General features: G+C 41.8%; 1 protein-coding gene across 2 annotated transcripts in view; it reads left to right on the top strand.

The window, feature by feature from the left end:
• LOC119950329 (contactin-3-like) overlaps positions 1 to 6,480 on the top strand; it is a 281,892-nt gene extending 275,412 nt beyond the window's left edge. For both annotated transcript variants that reach the window (XM_038772626.1, XM_038772625.1), the window contains exons 21-22: positions 924 to 1,092; positions 5,815 to 6,480. In XM_038772626.1, the coding sequence (XP_038628554.1) occupies positions 924 to 1,092; positions 5,815 to 5,918 (273 nt within the window). In that variant the 3' untranslated portion in view covers positions 5,919 to 6,480. The remainder of the gene's footprint in view (positions 1 to 923; positions 1,093 to 5,814) is intronic.
• The last annotated feature ends 14,122 nt before the right edge of the window (positions 6,481 to 20,602 follow it).

A 20,602-nucleotide genomic window follows, 5' to 3' on the forward strand; every position in this document is an offset into this window, starting at 1 on the left:
TACATGAACCACAATCCTTGGTCCCTGACACTCAACCCTGACTTACACTGCTAAAAAGTAAAATGGAGAACTGAGTCCCTCAGGCATGTTTAAGTCCCTTAACCTTGTTGTACATTCTTCTTGACTGAATGGCAACTCCTTCTGTGATGGCAACTTAGGAGGATTCACGCCTTTCTTCTTTCAATGACATTTTTGAAAATGACTCTCCATTGTTTGCATCCCAAGGTACCCAAGGAAACATTTGAAAGGAACAATGAACACCTCCTTTGCAGTCTCAAAACCTTGAAAGGATATCTGATGATAGTCTTTGTTCTTATATCATTTTATATGATGTCTTCCTACATTAAAAAATGTTTAGCAGCTTACCACTCACTTATTGACTTAAACCTCTGGCTCCTTGCAGGAAGATTGAGCAAATACCCCATTTTTCAATGTATCATTATTATGTAGCTGTCAGCAAGAATTCAAGAAGAAAACAAATTCATTCAATCCTAGCAGTATTATTTCTTCTGTGAGCCTATAAAATGGACCTTTTGATAAGGGGTTTTCTAAATATCTTTTCCTTTTTTCTTTTAAGCTTTTGACTCAGATAATGGAAAGTCTCAGGAACAAAATTTTTAAAAGAATGATTTGTCTTACCGCATATGGTGATAGATTAGTAATGGAATAAAATAATTTCATTACTGGGGGTTTAAATGATTTTTATAGGATATAAAATCAGGTTTATATCGAGGAGAATAATTTCCACATATGAAGCAATTGTTATCCTTTCTACCCTTCATTTTGGGAAATTGGAATAGCCCCTTTTGTGGCAAATGACTGGTTCTTTAGTCTTTTCAAAATAAGCAGTGAAAACCAAAAAGTAATGGTAGATGAAACAGAAGAAAACTCTGAATTAAAAGAAATCCCCCTTCGTATTTTAGGTTTTCTATTGGACCAGCAGCCAAAGTAACGTGAAAGTGCTGAACACAAATAAAACATATGCTGAACTTTTCCTGCCTACCAACGAAGACTATATTATCGAAATAAAGGCCAAAACAGATGGTGGAGATGGAACTAATAGTGAACAGATCAGGATTCCAAGACGTGCAAGTATGTTGTCAGCCATTCAAATTATTTCTTTACATTTTATAATGCTAAATCCTGGGTGGTGCCTGGCAAGGAAGGGAGCAAAATTTCTACCAGTATCTCTGTGCCACTATGCCTGGCAGGTGGAGATGCTCAATAACATTTTGGTAATAGGGGGTAATAAATGCCTGTTATCTAGAGATGGCTAAAATGCCATTGAGCATCTATCTCAGTGTCTACCTTTAGTCTGTAAACTTATTGTGGGCAATGAACAACCAACTGTATTGTACTCTCCTAAGCACTTAATACAGTGCTCTAATCCTAATAATAATAATGTTTGTATTTGTTAAGTGCTTAATAGGTGCCAAGCACTGTTCTGAGCACTGGGGTAGATACAAGGTAATCAGGTTGTCTCAGGTAGGGCTCACAATCTTCATCCCCATTTTCCAGATGAGGTAACTGAGGCACAGAGAAGTTAAGTGACTTGCCCAAGGTCACACAGCTGACAAAGGATGGAGCCGGGATTAGAACCCATGACCTCTGACTCCCAAGCCCATGCTCTTTCCACTGAGCCATGCTGCTTCTCTCTTAACCAGCTTCAACCTCTCAGCTGCCTTCGACACTGTGGACTACCTCCTTCCCCTGGAAACATTATCCAACCTTGCCTTCGCTGCCACTGTCCTCTCCTGGTTCTCCTCCTATCTTTCTGGCTGTTGATTCTCAGTCTCTCTCCCAGGCTCCTTCTCTGCCTCCCATCCTTTACCAGTGGGAGTCCCTCAAGGCTCAGTTCTGTATCCCCTTCTATTCTCCATCTAAACCCTCTCCTTTAGAGAACTCAATGGGAAGCAGCAGGGCGTAATGGATAGAGCACAGGCCAGAAAGTCATGCATTCTAATCCCGGTTCCACCACTTGTCTACTGTGTGACCTTGGGCAAGTCACTTCACTTCTCTGGGCCTCAGTTATCTCCTCTGGAAAATGGGGATTGGGACTGTGAGCCTCACGTGGGACAGGGACTGCGTCCAACCCGATTTGCTTAAATCCACCCCAACTCTTAGCACAGTGCCTGGCATACAGTAAGTGCTTAACAAATATCATAATTATTATTATTCGGTCCCATGGCTTCAACTACCATCTCTATGAGGATGATTCCCCAGTCTACATCTCCAGTCCTGATCTTTCTCCTTCTCTGCAGTCTCATATCTCTCCTCATCTTCCCAACCAAACCCTGCCATCATCATCATCATCAGTGGTATTTATTGAGCACTTTTTGGGAGGGATTATGTATAAAGTAAAGATATCTGAAAAAGGAGACTTCTTGACATCAACACAGAAATCAATGTATCACATAATTTTTCAGGTCTTTTGATCCCAATTGCCAATAAGAAAGTGGCCTCAACCATATGTCCATATTCTTTCCCACTGGTTTGGGTTCAAGAGAAATGTATGTCTCCCTCTCTTTATCGCTCCTGATGTACTATGTTCTTCAGAGGAGTCACCCCAAACCTGTAATGTTTTGTATTTACTGCCCCAGTAAAAGAGAAGTCCATGGTTATCATCATTTAATGAAAAAGCGAGGTGAAGATTTGAACACAAATAACATCTCCTTAATATCATGTAGGATATCCTGGTCTGATCAAACTGAAGACAGTTTATACCCAGGGACCTAGTCTTATCCATTTAAACCCACAAAAATGTTAATCTGAGAGTACTTAATAAAATTTTGTATGGTTCAGTGAAAGACAACCGGAGTCATAATAGTGTGAATTGCAGGAATTCAACTTGATCTAGATGTAACCATTTAAAAAATAAAAGTCAATGTAAAATATAACTGGGATACTTCAAGGAATAGTGTTATATAGTCTAGGTTTAAATATTTCTGAAATAAAAATAAAGTAGCCCTGCTAAAGACATATATTTCCTTTATACTGTGGAAGTACTTATTTCACTTATTAGGTTTGCTGAATCATTTCTAGGTTTCTCATCTGTCAATTACAGATGCCTGTTGAGCTTGGCTGGGCCAGTGATTACAGGAGCCTAGCTCTATGAGAATGGAGTTTTTATTAATTAATGAAAACTGTTGATTTTTTAATTCTCAATGGTAATAACTTAAATCCAGAAAATATGAAAGCTAACTCTCACTTAATGTTAAATTATCATGTAAATTCAGCAGTGGCACACACCAGAATTGTGGGGTTTTTTATTTTTAAACAACTTTTCCAGTAGTAATTATATTTAGAGAGAAAGATGCTGAGTGATAAAGTCTAAACTGTTTAATGAAGATAAAAATAGCGCAGACTTTGGCAACTATTTGGAAAGTACTGTCATCTTTAACATTTTTAAATAAAATGAAGAGCTGTAATTATTCTTCAACAGGTATTGGTCATATAGTCCTTTCAAAGTGGTAGAGTTTAGGGTAATCATTGTATACTTATGAGGTAAGGCTAGATATATAAACCTGGTTGCTGTTTGGCAGATTTAAGACAAGCCACTCGGTTGCTTTCATTGGGGTTTTATTTGACTTCATGATAAGTTCTCTTTTTGATTTTGTTTTATATCCATTTAGCAGAGGAAGTAGCCTCTGTTGGTTTAAGCATCCCTGCAATAATATGAGCCTTGGCTAATATGACAGCCTAACCAGTTGCTTTCCCACTGGTGACAAGGTTTAGCCCAATTTCAGTTAAGGTCTAGATTCCCTCTCTGAGCACATCGAGAGCTATTTCAAGGCTCATCTCTTCCTCTATTGAGAGTAGATTATGTCTATTTCTAAGGCTTTTAAAGTTCAATGGGAAAGGTGATGGGCAGAGGGTGAGGAGAACTTTCAGTTGGATGAAGACAGATGCGCCATTGTAAAACATGTACACCTACTCAGATATACCTGGGGACAGTGTGTCTCGCTCTCCGTGTCAATGTCCCTCACCCCTGTGTCTCTCTGTCCTAACACAGAATTCAATAGGAAGGCTATACTGAAAAAGAAATCTTTATTGACAGTCTATCAACCCTTAACCACCTAGCTAGCATAGAGTCGAGTCAGCAGTTCAGACTAGTCTTATCTGTGGGTCCTCACCAAGAGGGGGTGGTGGGATTTGTGGAGGGGTCTTAGATACAAAAAAGACAAGAAGCCCTCTTTGGAACCAGAGACTTATATGGGATGCCTGTGGAGGGCAGAGAACTGTGTTGGGTGCCTATAGATGCCATCTTGGTGAGTTGTAGAAGCGGCAGCCCTGTCTGACAACAACAAAAATAATAATAATTGCAAAATTTGTTAAGGACCTTCTGTGTGCTAAGTGCTGTGTTAAATACAAGATAATCAAATCCCTCTGCAAGTGAGAGGATGAATTAGAGGACTTCTGGAGGACACTAGGAATCTGACACTGGACTATAAAATCTAATCTTTTCCCTAAATAAGCCTAACTGGCTATAACCAAAACACTATATCCTTCAGAGCTTACCTAATTAGTGTGGTTCCAGTTTGGGTTCTGTTTCCTCTTCCCTGGACATACCAATTTACCTAGAAAGGAAAAGTCAACCCTATACGAATGTTCCTCCCTCCAGAGCTCATGGCAATAGGAGAGAATGAAAGAATTTCTAGGATTCTGCCATCAATTAATCAGTTATATTTATTGAGCACTTACTACATACAGAGAGCTTGGGAGAGTACAATGCAACACAATTAGCATACGCATTCCCTGTCCATAGCAAGCTTAAAGTCTAGAGGGGGAGACAGACATTAATATGGGTAAATAATTTATCATTTAAAAGTACATACATAAGTTCTGTGGGGTTAGGGATGGGGCAAATAGCAAATTTCCAAAGGTCACAGATTGAAGTGCATAGATGATGAAAAAGGGGGAGTGAGCCAGGGAAAAGAGGGCATAATTGGGGAAGGACTCTTGGAGAAGATGTGACCTTAATGTGGAATGCAACTTCTGGCCTGTCTTCATCCCTGCCTCCTCTTCATCTAAACCCAAGTGGGAAGGGGCATCCACAGGGCAAAGGAAACAGCTGGTTCGCTCAATGCCTTTGAATTTGGTTTTGAGGAAGCAGGCTTGGTTTTGAATTTGCCCCCCTGATGTTTAGGCCACTGCATTTTTCTTTAGTTTTTATGTCATTTGTTAAGCACTTACTATGTGCCAGCCACTGTACTAAGCTCTGGTACATTCCTAGTGTTCCTTACTTGATAGGCACTCTTGTATGTCTGGTTTGAGCATCCAGCTGCAGAACTAGTGGTCCTTGATAATAATATTATTTTCTAAGCGCTGGGGGGATACAAGGTATTCAAGGTTGTCCCACGTGGGGCTCACAGTCTTAATCCCCATTTTACAGATTTCACAGAGAAGTGAAGTGACTTGCCCAAAGTCACACAGCTGACAAGTGGTGGAGCCAGGATTAGAACCCATGACCTCTGACCCCCAAGCCCGGGCTCTTTCCGCGGAGTCACGCTGCTTCTCAATCAATCAATCAGTGGTATTTATCAAGTGCTTCCTTCATGCGGAGCACTGAACTAAGTCCTCGGGAGAGTACATTAGGAGAGAGTTGGTTTTGTGGTTGGGGGACGGGGCGCTGAGAAAGGCACAGATCTGTTGGGTTTTCAGTCCCCTGCCTAGATCCCTGCAGGGAATGCTTTTCAGTATCATTCTTCTATTTTACCCACCTATTTAGTACAGTGCTTTGCACACAGTGGGTGCTCAATAAATACTATTGTTGGATTACTTAACGTTTAACTGGATGTTTTTCATCTATTCTAGGTCAGAATGCCAGAGGATCAAGTGCCCCAGTCATAAGGGTCTCCCTTTTCCCAACCTGCATACCAATAGTAATCTTCCTCATTGTTCATGTTGCCTTCTGGTGATTGATGTTTTCTTTCCCTGCAACGGTTGGTTACAAAAAAGTGCTTTCTCAAATGCAGTGATTATGCATGGTTTTCTCCTGTTCTATTTTTAAAAAGTTTCTATTTCATTGTTATTTAAAATACGAATACAACACGAAACATGAGTAAGTCCTTCTAAGGAATCTGAAATGCCTTAATACCTAATTGATGAACCAAAGGAATTTAAGAATTACATCCATCAGACATATTCTAAAAATGTTAAGAGTAAAAGCATTATCCAAAAATGGAGAACCTCACAAAAGCTTAGAAGCACTTTTTCTTAAGCCAAGCACTATTTTTCCAGTAAAACTGCATTGTTTTGAGAATTTCATGAGGTGTTTGTATTGAGATGCTATTATTGAAATTGACAGAAAAAATCTATGTTTATGTAAAATGATCTCCATTTTGATGGCAAACCTTGAATAGATTTGACTACTTAAAAGCAGTGTGCTTACAAGTTGTATTTTTTCAAAGTGTGCATACTGTGTTCTTTACTATGTGATGTTTTCGCTATTAACTTAATTACATTGCAAGATGAGTATTTCCATATGTTGTGATTCCTATGAGAAAAGAAATTACTCTGTTGTTTCTCTGTAAACAGCGCTTTAAGTATTAGTGAAACCGTTCGTTAAAATGTGCAATGACCTGACTCCAAACCTAAATCTTTATACAAAACCTAAGAAGTTCTTTCCCAATTCCCATTAGAAATCTCCCTCTGCCTTTCCCGCCACCCATCTTTCCACACCAGTATGTCTAGCAGTCTTACTGGGTATGATGTTCCAGATGCAGAGTGCATTTCACACAACTCCAGGACTGTGGCAATACTGGAGATTTCAATGGTGATGATGTGATCTTTCAGAATCTGGTATTAAAGAGATTATTCAAACCCCGTTTTCATAGCAAATGTAAACAATATGTAAAATGGGCACATGGACTTCAAATTACTTCAAATATATATATATATATATATATATTTTTTACTTCCTAAGTTCCCATTAATATGACATTTTACAGGGTCTTATAGATCTGTACTTTGGATTATTTTGATTTATAAACCTATCAGAATGTTAAATACAAACATCAATAAGGATAAAGATTTGTAAAATTCTGCTATTTCCTTGGAACATTTTTGTGATTATTTAAGGATGAAATTTAAGACAATGGTATATTAAAATGAGAAAAAATGCCAACTCTCTAAGCAAGGTCTGTATATGTTGTATATACGTAAAATATATATATATATAAATGGATAGTTGCTTTTCCTATTGGCTGACAATGAATGTTTCCAAACAGTTGCAGATTGGGGAAGTAAAATTTCTCAATAAATATGTTTTCCATGCTACATGTAAGGAGGGTGTTTTTTTTGTTCTTATTTTAGTAACTCCCACTTCATATTCTCGTACTTCCATTTTCAAAGATGGTATTATTGTCTTGCCTAACATCTAGCTATATATCTCCATGAGATAAGTACTAAGTAACTTGTTTCATATTGAAAAGTATGACATATATCCCTAAACTCCTGCGTGTATATCCTATGGTTATCTGTATGTATTTTTTATTAGTCCAATAAAATATTTGTAACATTGAAAAATGCTGGTTCATTTTAAAATATGTTATAATATGGACCCTTGCATACTGAAGAAAAAATGTAAAGATGTCAAACTTGGATTAGTTCAACAAAAAGTAGCGTTCAATTTGATAATACCAGTTTCCATCATTTCTTTCCAACTTTCACCTTTTTATTTCTCTCTTTCAAATAAGTTTTAATTGGGATTTATTCCTATTTCTAAATATTGTTTAACCTTCCAATAAATTCAGCTTGGTTTCATTCAGATTCTCTTCATATTTCCAGGTATTTCAATTTCTAATGGATTATTGCGCTGTCTTTTTTTCTTTTTTGATCCCAGTTGATCATATCTTGTCCGTAAATGGTCTAGATTATACCTGCGCCTCGGATCCCATCCCTTCACACCTTATCGAAGCACTTCCCCCGCTCTATTCTTCCCTCCCTGACTGCCATCTTCAACTGTTAGCGCTCCAAAAGCTTTTCCCCCACTGCTTTTGAACATACTCATGTCTCCCCTTTCTTAAAAAAAAAAACAAGAATTTTCTCCTTGCTGTCCTCCAATCTGGCAACCACCCCCTTAAGTGCCACAGAGACTGCCCTCTCAAAGGTCAACAATGATCTCCTTCTTGCCAAATCCAATGGCCTCTACTCCATCCTAATCCTCCTTGACCTTTCGGCTGCCTTCAATATTGTTGACCACTCCCTTCTCCTGGAAACGTTATCCACTCTTGGCTTCACTGACACTTTCCTGGCTCTCCTATCTCTCCGACTGTTCATTCTCAGTCTCTTTCATGGGCTCCCCCTCTGCCTCCCACCGCTTAACAGTGGGAGTCCCTCACAGCTCAGTTTGGGTCACTTTCTATTCTCCATCTTCCCCCACTCCCTTGGAGAACTCAATTGTTCCCACGGCTTCAACTACCATCTCTCTGTGGTGATTTCCAAATCTACATCTCCAGCCCTGATCTTCTTCTCTGCTGTCTTGCATTTCCTCTAATGCCAAACTACTCACTGTTTGATCTCCTGTATCTCACCGCCCACCTCTCGCCCCCATCCTGTCTCTGGCCTGGAACTCCCTCCCTTTTCATATCTGACAGATGATCACCCTCCCCACCTTCAAAACCTTATTAAAAGCACAACTCCTCCAAGAGGCGTTCCCTGGCTAAACTCTCATTTCCTTTTCTCCCGTCCCTTGTGTCACTCTTGCACTTGGATTTGCACCCTTTATTCACCCCTCCCTCAAACCCACGGCACTTATGTGTACACGTCAGAAATTCATTGATTTATGTTAATGTCTTTCTCCCCTTTAAGACTGTAAGCTCACGGCAGGCAGGGAACATGTCTACCAACTCTGTTATACTGTACTCTCCCAAGTGCTTAGTACGGCACTCGGCACACAGTAAGCACTCAGCAATATGATTGATTGATTAGATTCACTCTAGTGATCCCAATTATTACCAACCTAGACAGCATCAATGATTACCAATCTGTCCTTAGAAGGTCCCCTGGAGCTTATGTCACATCTGCAACCATTTTCTGAAAGCCCCCTTTCAGATGACTTTTGCACTACTGACTTTCAGTAGTTCAAATCTTTGAAATGCAGTAGCTTCTGGATTGGGGAGATGAGTATTCCAAAACTTTGAGAACAAAACTCATTTTGAATGAAAAGCTATTAATCCAGAAAACATGATTGTGTTATATTACAATTCTGAAAATGTATTTATTTCAGACCTGGGGCCCAGGGGGGTGGGAATCTACGCTAAACGCATGACTGGCCTAAAAGATGGATGACTGGTCACAAATTCTATATGAAAGAAAACACCTGACAAGTTTGAAGGTTTGAAAATAAAAAATAATGAAAGTGTTTTGATTTTCATACATTCAGAGGAGAATGTAGTAGTGACCAGTTTTTTTCTGAGGTGAAAACGGGATACACTCATTCATTTATTTAGTCATTGTTTCATACAATTGTGTTACCAGTTGTATCTATATTTTTCCTCCTATTCCCACTGTATGTATTCATTTTATGACTGCCTTTTTCCCTCATTAGATTGTAAGCTCCCAGAGGGCAGGGACCATGTCTTATTCTGTTTCTCCCAAGAGCTTAGTACAGTGCTGTGCACACAGTAGGTGCTCAGTAAATACTACTGAATAAACGACCGAGTGGGTGGGTCTTCCAGGAAGTGGACTCCTCTATGGCTGCAAGTATCAAGACCCGAGTTTGGGTAGACCGTCTGATACACATTGTCTAACTTGCTGTTTCTCCTTGGGGAGCAAACAGATCTCCTTGCTGGGGATGCGGGGGGAGAAACACCACATCATGTGCAGAGCCCGGAGATTGAACCACCCAACTTGTGGTGGGAGATACTAGAGCCACCTACATTTACTACCTGTCAGCAGCTGCCTCTGATAGTTTTTACTGGAGCATCTTCAGCTGAGTTGGCCCTGGCCTCAGGAGAATGGAGAAAGTGACAAATAAGAGTGATTTGTCCCTCGAAAAATTTCCAGCGTGCCCCTTGATGCAACCTTCCTCCTGCTTCTCTCTTTCGACAAAATCGTCAACAGCAGCAGCAACAGTAGCAACGGTATCTATTCTGTGCTAAATGTGTGCAGAGCACTGGAGAAGGTGCTTGGGAACGTGCAACAGAAATGAAAGACACAGGGCTCTCAAGTTGCTTACAAACTGCTGGGGTATCAAAGCAGACACAAATTGCAACCATACACTAGGAATGATAGTATGTTCGTACTAAAGTAAGAACTTCCCCCAAGGAAGAGGGGACGAGGCAACTCGGATCACTGCATTGAGTACCTATAGTACAATCCCACTGTGTGGACTGTAGGCCTGGATTGGAGCTTTTTAAAGAGGGAGATGTGGTCACTCTTGCTTTGCTAAGGAATGGTGACCAGCAGTAGAGTTTGATCACTCCTAGTTCCACAAAGGGAAAGAGTTGTGCGGTGATTCTCCCTTACTTGAAATGTACCGTCTGAGGGGGTGGGAGTCCTGCTGGATCCGCATGCCAGGGCCCCACCCTGTGCCTTTCCATGGGACTTATCTCCCTCAATGCTCCCTTGTTCCCAGCCCAGGAATCCTGACTCAGTTTTCCACATGCCTTGGGATGAAGCCCTGCTCATCTATCTCCATCCGTCCCTAATTCTCTCTTAACTGTGGGTCTACCACCTCCCCGTCTCCTCCCCCGCCTCCAGCTTATTCCCTCCTTTCCTCCTCCCACCCTGCCAGGTCAATCCACTAGTCCAGGTAATAGCAGCACAATGAAGCAGCATGGCTCAGTGGAAAGAGCCCGGGCTTTGGAGTCAGAGGTCATGGGTTCAAATCCCGGCTCTGCCAATTGTCAGCTGTGTGACTTTGGGCAAGTCACTTCACTTCTCTGACAGGGTTCAGAGACTGACAGTGTGGGAGGTTGCCTGTGTTTGAGAGCCAGATTTGGTTCCAAGAAGAGCCAGGAATGTCTTGCAAGTCATTGGTGCCAACTCCTTGTGTGGAACAAAGAGAGGCTGGTGGAACCGCTCACAATTAAAGAGTGAAGGGAGGATGGAGATCTGACCAACCGTCCATAAATTTCCATGCCCATAAATTTCATCAAAATATTTCAGAGTCTTTAAATAAGAGCAGCAGTCACATTGGGGTAACATTAGTGAAGAATCCCAGGGGTTTCATCACCACCATAGTCACCACTGCTTTGCTGTTCCCTTCCTATTTAAAGTAGCGGGTGCCTGAATATGGAGTTTGTCCTGAGTCCAGGTGGCTACTTCTATATGAGCAGTCTCAACTGATCAATCACTCTCTGCTTTTGACCCGTCAATGAAATTTTGAAAGTCAGTCATTTTTATTCACCCTGCTTTTATTCATTTACTCTCAGACGTGGACAACACTAGTGAGGAGCTAGCAGAGGAGAATGAGAAGAGGTGGTCAGGGAGGTGGAAAGAGAACCAGGAGAAAGTACTGTATTGGGAAAAACTACAGCTGACAAAAGTTTCCAGGAGCGAGTGGTCAGCAGCATCAAGGAAACCAAGAGATAGAGGATTAGGAGAAAGCAGAGCCCTTCGGATGTAGTGAGAAGTGCCTGAGCACAGTCACAGTGGAATGAAGGAACTGAAATCTAGTTTGGGGGATATTTAAAAGAGAGCTCGTGGAGAGGAAATTGAGGTAGCCGGTGTTCATCCTGCTCAAGGCCTTTGGTCAGGTATTCATTCATTCATTCATTCAATCATATTTATTGAGCGCTTACTGTGTGCAGAGTACTGTACTAAGCTCTTGGGAAGTACAAGTTGGCAACATATAGAGACAGTCCCTACCCAACAGTGGGCTCACAGTCTAGAAGGGGGGCAGAGTGATGGGTTTATAGCTGAGGATCCAGGGGATTGAAGGGGGTCTATTCAGTTTAGGAGAGATGGGGCTTGTCTGAAAGCAGAGCGGAAGGAACCAGAGGACAGTTAAAAAATAGTACCCTGAATAAAAAAGGATAGATGGATGGATGAATTGATTTTTTTAATGGTATTTGTTAGGCTCTATGAGCCAGGCAATGTAGTAAGTGCTGGGATAGATAGAAGCTAATCACACTGGACTCAGTCCCTGTCGCACATGGGGCTCACAGTCTTAATCCCCATTTGACAGATGAGGTGATTGAGGCACAGAGAAGTTAAGTGACTTGCCCAAGGTCACACAGCAGAGAAGTGGCAGAGCAGGGGTTAGAACCCATGTCCTTATGACTCCCGGGCCCATGCTCTATCTATATACATATATGCATATACATATATTACTGCCACCCCCTCAAACATACATTCCACTGATACCTCCCCCACTCCCACTGAGGAGCAGCGTGGCTCAGTGGAAAGAGCCCGGGCTTTGGAGTCAGAGATCATGGGTTCAAATGCCGGCTCCACCAATTGTCAGCTGTGTGACTTTGGGCAAGTCACTTAACTTCTCTGGGCCTCAGTTACCTCATCTGTAAAATGGGGATTAAGACTGTGAGCCCCACGTGGGACAACCTTATCACCTTGTAACCTCCCCAGGGCTTAGAACAGTGCTTTGCGCATAGTAAGTACTTAATAAATGCCATTATTATTATTGTTATTATTATTATCCATCCATATAAATGCATATATAGACATGTCCTAGTTACCCCATGTTCCAAACTCATCAATCAATCAATCAATTGTATTTATTGAGCACTTACTGTGTGCAGAGCACTGTACTAAGCACTTGGAAAGTACAAGTTGGCAACATATAGAGACAGTCCTTACCCAACAGTGGGCTCACAGTCTAAAAGGGGGAGACAGAGAACAAAACCAAACATACTAACAAAATAAAATAAATAGAATAGATATGTACAAGTAACCACAATTAGTGAGCTTACAGTAATCACTCTCTATTTAAAGGGAAACAGTGTGGCTGTGTGGAAAGAGCACAGGACTGGGAGTCAGAAGACCTGGGTTCTAATTCCGACCTTGCCATCTGCCTGCTGTGTGACTTTGGGCAAGTCGCTTAACTTCTAAGTGCTTCAGTTTCCTTTTCTGCAGAATGGGGATTAAATACTTATTCTCCCTCCTAGATACACTGTGAGTCCAATGAGAGGCAGGGGCTCCAACATGATTACCTGATTATCTGGTCTTGGCACAGAGTAAGCACTTTAGACCATGATTATTAAGATAAAGAAGAAAAAAAATGGTATAATTATGGCTTCCATTAATTCATTTTTTTTTCCCCTTTTTCTTCCTTAATTGTACTACAACATGAACCAGAAAAACACAACCTGGTATTGGGACTTCTAATTTTCAGCATCTGGTGTAATGTTTGAAAGTCATTTTAACAATTTCCTTTATGTACACTAAGGGTTACCAAACAGTGCATTCCAACAAGGTGAGTCTACCCAGGATCGGGATTTAAATTTAGCACATCTGGATGTTCAAAAAAAAAAAAACTTCATTTAGATTTTTAAGTTTGGATAGAAGATATTAATTCATTCATTCATCAAAATGAATGACAAGGAGATATGCCATGGTCTCATTGCTAGCATAAGCCAGGATTAAGATAATAATAATAACGGTATTTGTTAAGTGCTTACTAGGTGCAAAGCACTGTTCTAAGCACTGGGGAGGTTACAAGTTGATCAGTTTGTCCCAAGGGGTGCTCACAGTTTTAATCCCCATTTTACAGATGAGATAACTGAGGCACAGAGAATTTAAGTGACTTGCCCAAAGTCACACAGCTGACAGTTGGCGGAGCCGGGATTTGAACCCATGACCTCTGACTCCAAAGCCCATGCTCTTTCCACCTAGCCATGCTGCTTCTGAAGACTGCTTAAGAAGATTTATCCCCCAAATTCCATCCAATTGCTGCAGGGAAGTTATTCTCCCGAACCGTATGTACCACCCTTGAACGACAGACATTTGTTTAACTAGCAGCACCAGTAGCATGTGCCTCCTTGACCACCGTCCTACTGGCCCCCACTCCAGATTCCTTTCAGTGCTTAGAACAGTGTTTTGCACATAGTAAGCGCTTAATAAATGCCATCATTATTATTTGCCCCCCTTCTCCCCCTTCTAGACTGTGAGCCCACTGTTGGGTAGGGACTGTCTCTATATGTTGCCAACTTGTACTTCCCAAGCGCTTAGTACAGTGCTCTGCACACAGTAAGCGCTCAATAAATACGATTGAATGAATGAATGAATGAATGAATTTGCCGCTGCTACTGCCATCAACCCCACTGCTGTTGAAAAACATCTGCAAGAGTGACTGGATTGAGCCTCCATCAATCGCTAGGACTTATTGAGTGCTCACTCTGTGCACTGTAGTTAGCGCTTTTGAAAGCATGCTGGAGTTAGTAGACATCATCCCTGCCTTCTCTGATTTTATAATCTAGCAGGGGAGAGAGACATTGAAAGAGAGTATAGGTAGAGGGAAGAAACCTACTACAAAGATATTTACATAAATCTTACTAGTGGAGTATGCTTTCCCCAGCACTGTGACAGATATTGGACCTGGATCCAGTCCTCTGAAGTCTCGATCATGTCCCATTTTGGGTGGGGGGAGCGTTTGTTAGAAGCTTACTATGTGCCAGGCATTGTACTAAGCGCTGGGGTAGATACAAGCTAACCAGATTGGACACAGTCCCTGTCAATCAATCAATCAATTGCATTTATTGAGCACTTCCTTTGAGCAGACCACTGTATGAAGGTCTTGGAAGAGTACAGTCTAACAATATAACTGACACATTTTCTGCCCACAATGAGCTTACAGTCTAGAAGGGGAGACAAACATTAATATAAATAAACAAATTACAGATATGAACATAAGTGCTGTGGAGCTGGGAGGGTGTGATGAATAAAGGGAGGAAGTCAGGGAGACACAGAAGGGAGTGGGAAAAGAGGAAAAGAGGATTTAATCAGGGAACGCTTCTTGGAGGAGATGTGTCTTCAATAAGGCTTTGAAGCAGGAGAGAGGAATTGTCGGGTATGAAGAAGGAGGGGTTCCAGGCCAGAGGCAGGACGTGGGCAAGAGGTTGGCAGCGAGATAGATGATATTAAGGTACAGTTTGTAGGCTGGCATTAGAGGAGAGAAGTGTGCAAGCTGTATTGTAGGAGAGTAAGGTAGAGAGGTAGGAGGAAGCAAGGGAATTGAGTGCTTTAAAGCCAATGGTAAAGAGTTTTGGTTTGATGCAGAGGTGAATGGGCAGCCACTGGAGGTCCTTGAGGAGTTGGGAAACATGGACTGAACATGTTTGTAGAAAAATGATCTGGGCAGCAGAATGAAGTATGGACTGGAGTGGGAAGAGACAGGAGGCAGGGAGGTCAGCAAGGAGGCTGACAGTATTCAAGGAGGGATAGGATATGTGCTTGGAGTAACATGGTAGCAGCTTGGCTAGAGAGGAAAAGGTGGATTTTAGCAGTGTCGTGAAGGTTAAACTGAAAGGATTTAGTGATAGATTGACCATGCACGATGAATGAGTGGGAGGAGTCAAGGACAATGCCAAGGTTATGAGCTAGTGAGCAGGAAGGATGGTGGTGCTGTCTACAGTAATGGGAAAGTCAGGGGAAAGACAGGGTTTGAGTGGGAAGATAAGTAGTTCTGTTTTTGACACGTTAAATTTGAGATGACAGCAGGACATCCAAGTAGAGATGTGTTGAAGGCAGGAGGAGATGTGAAACTACAGAGGGGGAGAGGGGTCAGGGCTGGAGATGTAGATTTGGGAATCACCTGCATTGAGGTGGTAGTTGAAGCTACGTGAGCAAATAAGTTCTCCAAGGGAGTGAGTGTAGGTGGAGAATACAACGAGATCCAGAACTGAACATTGAGGGACACCCAGACGTAGGAGGTAAAGGAGGAGCCCACAAAAGAGACTGAGAGTGAGTGGCCAGAGAGACTGAAGAACCAGGAGAGGATGGTGTCCCACATAGGGATCACAATCTTAATGCCCATTTTACAGATGAGGTAACTGAAGCACAGAGAAGTAAAGTGACTTGCCTAAGGTCACACAGCAGGCAAATGATGGAGGTGGGATTAGAACCCAGGTCCTTCTGACATCTCTAAGCCCATGCCCACCCAAGCCAATTCTCATCCAAGCTTCAGCCATGGGGATAAGGACAGACCAGGGAAAGATCAATCAATCAATGGCATTTATTGAGCACTTTGTGCAGAACACTGTACTAAGTGTTTGTGAGAGTACAGTGCAGTTGGTAGCCACCATTCCTGGCCTCAGGATGGGACCAATAACTATTTCTATGTGTGTTCCCCTCCCTCTCCTCTCCCTTTTCCCTTCCTGGCAGTGTTTAGTGTTGGCAGTGGAAAGAATAGAGTGATATGCCTGATCTAACTGCATTGGCTAGAACAGCAGTTGCTCTAAAAAAAGTTTTAAAAGTACTGAATCCTGGAAATGTGGAGACAGAGGAGGAGGTGTCCATGTTATGGGTACAGGGATGCAAAAAATCCTTTAAGATCAGGAAAGTGAAATAAAGGAAGGGGGTTGGAGAGGAATTTACAGTGTAGATTTCACTTGCCTCTAGTGCCCTTTACCATGTTGGGGCTGCTTCTAGAATAGAAACTAACACAATCTATGAAAATCTATGGGAAAATATACCTCATGATACAGCCAGGCAAAATCCATACACATTTTTGAGGCCACATCATAGCTGTATTGGCACACACCTGGATGTGGGCATGTAAATACACATGTATGTACATATGGGGCAAGAGACAATAGAGTCAACAGCAAGGCACAGTAAAAAGGTTAATTTGGGTGTAGCAAGGAATGCAAATTGAGGGTATAATGGGTCAAGGGAATAGATATGTCAGAATGTGGAGTTTCTTCAATCCAATGATCCAGCTCTGTTTTGTGTGGAGGGAAATGACTGAACATTGGAGCATACTTTAGTAAAAGGGTGTTGTATTCAGAATGATGTTTTAGATAGCTGTTATGGGCAGCAGGGTGTAGTAAAATCTGATAAAGGGAGAGGTTGGAGGTAGGGAGACCAGTGAAGAGGTTGAAGCAGTAGTAGCTGCATTACTAAAGGACTGGAAGACAGGAGATACAAATTCTAATCCCAGCTCCTGCACCTGCTTGCAGTGAGACCTTGAACAAGTCATTTGATGTTTCTGGGCCTCGGTTCCTTATTTGTAAAATGGGGATTAAATATCTGTTCTCCTTCCCCCTTAGAATATGGGCCCCATGTGTGATAGGATCTGTGTCCAATCTGATTATCCTTTATCTTCCCCAAGCTGAGAACAGGTCTTGAGACATAGTAAGTGCTTAACAAATGTTATTGTTATTATTATCATCCTCATTATTGTTATCATTAAGTCTCCTATCATAAATATGAATGAGTCTTGATCCAGTCACACACGTTTTGGGACCAAGAACCTGCACCAAGAAATTGATTCTAGTGCTCTTGGTTTTTTTAGCAGCACTTGCAGTGGAGAACTGGAATAATGAGTGCAATAAAGGAGTAGACGGGCAGGAATTCACCCCACTGTGAAGGGCATGCACAAATTAGACAGACAAAACCCATCTATGGCTAAAGTCACCACAACCAAATGGTCTATGGTCTTAATGGCATAGTTCGGCAGTCAATTGTCTGGGTAGCCACCCATGTCACCCAGCTAATTTCAGGATTGCTTCCTGAGCTTGCCCACTGCATGAGATGCCGTAGGTGATCTTTGGCCAGAAATCTTCACCACTGATGGCACAGCCCAGCAGGCACTCCCCACTTCTGCCTTGTGTTGGATTTGACACTGGTCTCCTCCAAGAAGCCTTCCCTGACTAAGCCCTCCTTTCCTCCTCTCCCACTCCCTTCTGTGTCGCCCTGACTTGCTTCCTTTATTCATCCCCAATTCCCAGCCCCACAGCTCTTACGCATCTATCCGTAATTTATTTATTTATATTAATGTCTGTCTCCCCCTCTACATTGTAAGCTCGTTGTGGGCAGAGAAGGTGTCTATTTTTGTATCCTACTCTCTCAGATGCTTAGTACGGGACTCTGCACATAGTAAGTGCTCAATAAATACAATTGAATGAATGAGTGAATGAATGGTCTACTAGAGAGATTAGGGGAGTTTGAGCCAGGATGATGGCTGCAAGCATGGAGGTTGAAAGGAGCAGATCTGGGAAATCCTGGGGAGGAAAAATGATGACTGCATTTAGTGAAGCCTGAAGGAGGTGAGAGGTAGAAGATAGGCCGAGAGAATAGAGTGTTGTTGACTGTGCTGGGAAAGGAATAATGGGGAGTGGGTTAGAGAATTAATGCATTAGTTAATAGTATTCATTAAGGGTTTACTCTATGCAGAGCAGTGGACTAAGCACATGGGAGAGAATGATAGAGTAGGAAGATATTATCCCCGCCCGAGGAAGATGAAGATTTCCGTTTTATCCAGGTTAACTTCAAGGTGTCTTTGGGATGTCCAGATAGTAAATAATGAGGATAATTATGGTATTTGTTAAGCCCTTACTATGTGTCAAGCACTGTTCTTAGCACCAGAATAGATACAAATCAATCAGGTTGGACACAGTCCCTGTGTCCCATTGGGTCACATTATCTTAGCCCCCATTTTACAGATGAGGTACCTGAGTCCCAGATAAATTAAGTGACTTGCCCAAGGTCACACAGCAGACTTGTGGCAGAGCAGAACTAGAACCCAGGTCCTCGGACTCCCAGGATCACGCTCTATCCAGTAAGCCACACTGCTTTGTCATTTTTCAGAGCTGTGACTGCTCTGCTATCTTCCTTCCACCATAATTGGACAAGTGTCAGACCTTCACAGGTAAAGACCCTGCTATACTCACTAATTGAATCATGCCTGGTAAAATAAGGACAGCAGACTAACGGACTTTATTTCTGAATCAACACAATCATATTAATGAAAACTTCAGGGAAAACTGTCCAGTGAGGAACAATTACTTGTATTGGTACAACAATTATCCCACTCATCCTAGAATTGGCTACATTCCAAGCTAAACCATACAACATTAGGCTGGTGATTAATGCAAATGATCATGCTTTCAACCCTCAACTTCCATGGCCTACTAAGGATAATGGGCACTGAGCAGTCTAACCTCTTTTCTTCTTTCTTCTTCTTATTTTTAATCCCCCTGAGTCTTGGAGCTTCCTGTGTCCATTCCCCTTGGATTATGATTACAAAAGCCTGAAAACAAAAAGGTGTCATAGTGTGGCCTACCATGAGGTTAAAACCGTAGATATTCCAAACAATTCAGTTTTTGAGTCTCTGCTTTCATGGGATCCCATATTGAAAGAATTGTAGGAATGGAAAAATGCTCCCCTGATTGGAATATATCTAATAATAATTATGGCATTTATTATGCACTTACTACATGACAAGCATTGTGCTAACTGCTAGGGTAATTACAAAATAAACAGACTGGATATAGGTCCTGTCCCACGTGTGTGTTTCCCAGTCTAAAAGGGAGGGAAATGCCTATTCTTAATTCCCATCTCACGGATGAGGAAATTAAGGCACAGTGAAGTTAAGTGAATTGCCCAAGTCACAAAGCAGACAAATGGCAAAATCTGGGATAACTCAGGTCTCCTGATTTCCAGTCCTAAGCACTTTCCACTGTCATGCTGATTCTCCCCGAGCAGACTGTGATTTAAGCAATGTTTTCAGCTGAGTCAAAATCTCTTAGGTCCAACAGAGTAATGGTCTACAAAATGGTCTTTCCTTTCATTCAGGTTAGGGCTTCATTAGTAATCCCTCAGCTGTGATCTGTTGGACTAGCACTATGGCGATTAATGGAACAAGCTGATGGGAAAAAGTCAGCATGGAGTAGGAAATGGCTTCATCATAGAGAAGTGAGGATACGTGGTTCAGAAGTTTGACTTGTAATTCTCTGAGGATCCCTGTTGATGGAAGACTCTTGTTCATTTGACTTTTTCTAGGGTGTTGTGTGAGACAGAAGGTCATAGTGTTGGCCTGCTGAGACACCTACTAAGGTAGGAGATTCCTTAGAAGGATTGCACAGCTTTGAATTGGGGTTAAAATGATTGTGAAGTTGTTAAAGTGTTTTTGGAGAAACCAAATAAAGAAGCCAGGTTATTTTTCTGGTGGTTACTCATTTCTGATTGGAAGAACAGTTAGAACTGAAATTGTTTCTTAAGAATAGTAATTTCCTTCCGGCTGATCATTTATTAGACAGAGGGGAGAGTTAACTGATTTAAGAATGTGGTTTAAGGTAACTAACTACCTCGGAGCTGTGAGCCCAGTATTCACCGTCTTTGTTGGTGCAAGCAGGCTGAAAACTGAATAAACTGAAAGTTTATTAAGTGGGGAAGTCTCTGAAGGGAAATTTTAATTCTGCCATCTCTGCATGGAACTGGGAAGAGCACAGCATATTTACAGAGTTGGAGGTTTGCCTCATAACATTAACCAAAGAGATTCTTTGTCATTTATTAAACATGAGGTGTATGTGGGTCCAATTAGTAGTCTTGTGTTCCAAAGGAAGATGTAGGTAACTTTCCCTAAGGTTACACGTCAACCAGTCATTGGCAAAGGCATCCTTACCGTTTTCAAGTCAATATTATTTTTTGGCCTTGAGCTGTAGAAGTGAGAATGTGGAGCCTTGTTCGACTGTGAACC

Source organism: Tachyglossus aculeatus, chromosome X1, assembly GCF_015852505.1.
Source record: "Tachyglossus aculeatus isolate mTacAcu1 chromosome X1, mTacAcu1.pri, whole genome shotgun sequence".
Lineage (NCBI taxonomy): Eukaryota > Metazoa > Chordata > Mammalia > Monotremata > Tachyglossidae > Tachyglossus > Tachyglossus aculeatus.